This window comes from Chinchilla lanigera, unplaced genomic scaffold, assembly GCF_000276665.1.
Source record: "Chinchilla lanigera isolate Chin_1 unplaced genomic scaffold, ChiLan1.0 scaffold00030, whole genome shotgun sequence".
Lineage (NCBI taxonomy): Eukaryota > Metazoa > Chordata > Mammalia > Rodentia > Chinchillidae > Chinchilla > Chinchilla lanigera.
The window spans coordinates 5,351,890-5,356,830 of NW_004955431.1; the positions used below are offsets into that span (position 1 = coordinate 5,351,890).

Consider the following 4,941-nt stretch of genomic DNA (forward strand, 5'->3'; position numbering starts at 1 on the left):
CAGGGTCCAGGCTGGGCTTGAATTTGTGATCCTCCTGTCTCGGCTTCCCAGAGTGCTTGAGAGGTGCCTATAGCACCATACCCAGATAATTCACTACTTTTATATAAAGTTACCTACAGTTGCTCAGATAAACAAGTTTGTAATAGTTTCTTCATTGGTGGTACCTCAAAATACATACTGTTTTGCATAAAAAGAAAAATAATGTTTCAAAATTCTTACTTATTCAGGACTCTTGCTACACCAAAGTCCCCAAGCTTTGCAACCATTCCATTCTTGCTAAGAAAAATGTTCTAAAAGTGGAGAAAATGCTATGTTATTGGAAATATTTCAAGAAAAGAATGATTGTCTTCACTGCCTCTCTGAGTGGTTACCTGAGATTTTATGTCCCTGTGTACTATCTTCCTGTCATGAATATATTTCAGTCCAAGAGAAATTTGTACGAACCAACCCAGGATCTGCAGAGAAAAACACAGAACAGAAGGATTCAACTGTGTGGTAGTCATCAAAATGTCTTCATGGTAACATATAAAAAAGGGAAATAATATACTGTGTGTGGTTAGAAAAACAAAGCCAATACATACATTATTTTCACTTTTCAGCCAAAAAATTGGAGGTGCAGAAGGGCAATCCAAGCACCATTAATATAGAAGGGAATCCCACATGCAGAAAAAAATAAACAGAAGCAAGGGAGATACAAAAGCCATTCAAGATCTTCCTTTTTATTATTTAACACTGGGTATCAACTGCAAGTACAGTGTTTGTGTATGATTCCTAATACCCCAATGACTCTGGTGCCACTGAATTTTTCTATGCATAAAACAGAAGGTGACAGAAAGAGTGTTAGACAGGGAGAAGTGGAAAATTTTAAGGTTGTTAGAAATTGTTATAATTTTAGGAGGAAGAGTCAGGAGGATCAAAACTTCCACCCCAGCCTGGGCAACTCAGCAACTTAGTGAGACCCCTGTCTCAAAATTAAATGGATTTTTAGAAGGGCTGAGAATGTAGCTCAGTGTGAAGACCCTGGCTTCAAAGTATAACAGGAAGAACAGTAAAATCTACTATTTTAAATGCAATAAAAGCTATTAGTATTAATAAGTTACACAAAGGTGTGATTTTAGTACTTCAAATATTATATTTTTTAAATTGCACCATATATTTGTTCCCGTGGGTCTCTTCCTCATAATTATTCAACCAGTCATGTTAGTACACCAATTATACTGTGTAAATTTGGAGAACGATGCAGAAATAAAGTCTGTGTTAAGGCTTATATCTAGATGTTCCCCCAATGTCTCATGTACTCATAGGGTTTTGAAGGTGGCTGCATTAGGGTGTGTGAATGTAGATTAAGCGTGTGATACCAGGATTAAGGGTGTGGATAATGGAAGCCCCACTCTGCGTGTGGGCAGTACCAATTACACACTGGGTAGAATATAAGGGACAGAAAGAAGCTAGGTGGTGGCAGTTGCTGATGCTGCTGTGATTGCTGCTGCTGCTTGCTGCCTTCTGCCTGCTCTACCATGCCATGGACTGTTTATCCTCTGCCATGCCCCTCTGCCATGCCACCCTGCCTTGGAGTCAGCCAACTCTGGGCTTAAATCTCTACAAACTGTGAGGTGAAATACACCTTTCCTCTTTTATCTTGTGGGTGTCGAGTATTTTGTCTCAGTGAGAAAAGTAACTAAGACAACCTGAAAGCAAAAGAAATTGTAGGAAAGAAACCAAGGTAGAGGGAGGGAGCAGAGACGGGAGGGAAAGGGAAATAAAAAGAATTAAGAAGTATGTGAAGGAGTCCGGCCCCCACCCTCCTAGCTGACTAGAGACCATTTTAAACCCCCTTCCGCCCGCCATGTTGGAGACCTGCTCACGATGCACTCAGAGCTGTGGGTTACAGAGGCCCAGGAACCACGGCCACACCCACAACTCCCATCGCCCTTCAGCCCTGCTCCTGGCTGCACCTGCCGCTGCCTGGGGCCCTCTCCAGCCTCGCCCCTGGCAGGCAGCCACAGCTCCTCTCACGGAACTCTGCGCCTCCAAGGTCCCACGCTGGCTGCTCCCTTTCACAGACCCTCTCTGCTCCTGACCCTGTGGAAGACCTTCCAGCCTGCGAGAGGGACAGGTCTGCTCCAAGTGCCAGGATGGCCCCCGTTCTGAATAAAACTGTCCTGACCAGTGAACTCATGCCTTTGTGTTTTCCTATTTTTTCCTAATATTATGTACATGTACCAACTCCCCATAATGAATGTACTCACTATATACTGCAAATACTAATAATTAAAAAATAAAAATTAGCCAGCCATGGTGGTGCATGTTTGTAACCTGCACACACAGTAGCTGAGGCAGGAGGATCACTGTGAGTTTGAGAACAGCCTGGGCTACATAGTGAGTTCAAGGCCAGTCTGAACTGTGAAGCAAGACCCTGTCTCAAAAAAAACAAAAAAAAAAAGGAAAAAAAATTGTCATGAAAAGCATTCTTATAAAATGCAGCAAAATAGTACCTAGGCAAAAAGTAAGGAGAGTTTCTGTAAATAAGGATTTGAATATATAATACATGAATTTAGGAAGAATGCTTGATTAATATTACAGATGTTAGAGATACTGATTCTTTATCACTCACACATTCCAAGTATTCAACTTTTTTTGGTTCGGATTTTTGAGACAGCAAGGCCCCATTATGTAGTCCAGCTGGCCTTGAACTCACAGAGACCCTGCTGCCTCACCCTCTGGAGTGCTGCGGTTACAGACGTGTAACTTCAACTCTAGGAGGAAATTATATGGGCATGATGTTTTTAAATCATAAAACAAAGAAACAAATGGTCCAAAGAAAGCTAGGGAAGCCACTCCTGAGTGCTGTGTGAGGTAATGGTACCACGCTCTTAGATGCCTACGCACACAGACCTGTGTCCTCCACGGGCACAGCTCCCCAAGGGTCCCGAGGAGGGTCGGAGTAGAGAAGAAAAATGTATTCGCGTGAAGGAAAAATGGGGGCTGAGGCTGTCATTCGTCACTGATGAGACAGGCTGGGGCACACCGCTTGCCTAGCACACCAGGGCCCTGGGTTCCACCCCAAGCATCATAAATAAGAGCAAAAATAACCAATGAAATTAAATAGGCATTGCTAACAAAATCAGCTCTTCTCCTTGGCCAAGTGAAAAGGTGTTTTATAACAGGGTAAAATAGGGCTGGGGATATAGCTCAGCGGCACAGCACCACCCTAGCAAACGCAAGGTCCTGAGTTCAATTCCTGGAACTAAAAAAAAAAAAATGTAAAAGAAAAAACTGTAGCTCTAAATATGTTACACTAAAATAGCTAAAGAACATACATATTCGGATTCTTTTTTAGCATGAAGATTTACTTTAGAGGCCTGGAGATACTTCCCTGTAATCCTAGCCATTCGGGAAGTTGAGGCAGGAGGATCGCTAGTTTGAGGCCTACATGGCCAATTTAGCAAGGACCCATCTCAAAATAAAAAGGGTTGGGTATGTGGCTCAGTGCTCAGTGTCTAGCATATGTGTGGCCCTGGGTTCAGTCCCTTGGACACAGAAGCTGGGAGAGAGGAGGGGGCAGGGAGAGAGGAAGGGAGGGGGAGGGGAAAAGTCTCAATTTCAGTTCAACCACAAACATGTTCTAGACTAAGTTTACCAAGACTATCAACCCACTAGATTTTGGTTTGAATTTTTCTATGAAAAACTATGCTTCATATAAAAGTGGTCTACTACTTATGACATTCCAAATGTAATAACCTGCACACACACAAATTAAAAAGCAAATTAAATGTTTTTACCTGATCTTCACCAAACAGCACTCCTCGTTGCCTGTGGATCCTTCTCATGAGGTCCCCGCCATCACAATATTCCATTACGATAAACAGCCTGTGGCGCTCTGTAAGAAAAGGCATCCGTTGGTAGTGGAAGGACTTGAGATATTTATCAACACTTTGCCTTTCACAGTCAGAAAATGGGAAATATAAAACAAAAATCCAGAACATAATAGTTAAATATTCTGGCTATAAAATCAGGGTGGACCAGGGCCCAGTGCCTGAAATCCCAAAACTCAGGGAAGCTGAGGCTGGAGGATTGCAAGTTCAAGCCCAGCCTGGATAATTTAGCAATTTAGTGAGACCCTGTCTCAAAATAAAATATAAAAAGGGGCTGGGGTTGTAGCTCAGGGCAAAGGGCCTGTGTTCAGTATCCAGTTCCACCAAAAAAAGAAAAAAGGACTGAGATCTAATCCCACTCTACCACTTACATTCCTTTCCTCCTTTCTTTTTTTTTTCTCTCTTTTTTTTTGTTACCAGGAATTAAATTCAGGGCCTTGGCAGACAGGCACTGTGCCACTGAGCTACATCCCCAGCCCCTTTCCTCCTTTCCTTCCTCTGTCTATCTTTCTTTTCACAGTGCTGGGGTAAGGTCCAGGCCAGCATGCTACCACTAATCTACAGCCCCATCCAGCCCACCACTTGCATTTCTTAGCTTTAGGATTCAACGTAAATTACTTTAATTTCTCTGTGGCTCATTAGTTTATCTGTAAATGGAAATAATAATATAGAAACATCCTCAGGGTTGGTAGAAAGATTAAATGAGCTCATTTACTCAAGATGTTTAGAACAAAGCCTATGCTTATATGGGTTCAATAAATATTGACTATTATTATTAATATATTCTTACAAGAGATTAGAAACCAGATATAAAAGTAGCAGCTGTTACTCTTCCTCGATACCCCAGGAAGAATTAATACCCCTTCTTGAATTTGGGCATAAACTCGTACTTATATGGCATTAATTCAACCATGCTGCTGACTATAGTAAAAACCATGCTACCTAGTGCCGGGTATGGTGGCACACATCTATAACCCCAGCATATGGGAGGCGGAGGCAGGAGGAGCTCCACAAGTTTGAGGCCAGCCTAGAATATACAACAAGACCTTGTCTCAAAAAAAAAAAA

General features: G+C 42.2%; 1 protein-coding gene across 8 annotated transcripts in view; it reads right to left on the bottom strand.

Moving 5' to 3' along the window:
• The window catches only part of Nek5 (NIMA-related kinase 5), a 66,756-nt gene that overhangs the window by 39,647 nt on the left and 22,168 nt on the right, over positions 1-4,941 (bottom strand). For 7 of the 8 annotated variants that reach the window (XM_013515767.1, XM_013515764.1, XM_013515766.1 and 4 more), the window contains 3 exons: positions 3,783-3,880; positions 372-455; positions 220-290 (listed from right to left, as the gene is read on the bottom strand). In XM_013515767.1, the coding sequence (XP_013371221.1) occupies positions 220-290; positions 372-455; positions 3,783-3,880 (253 nt within the window). Of the gene's footprint in view, positions 1-219; positions 291-371; positions 456-3,782; positions 3,881-4,941 lie in introns of those variants that run through there. The other variant, XM_013515771.1, reaches the window with a different exon arrangement.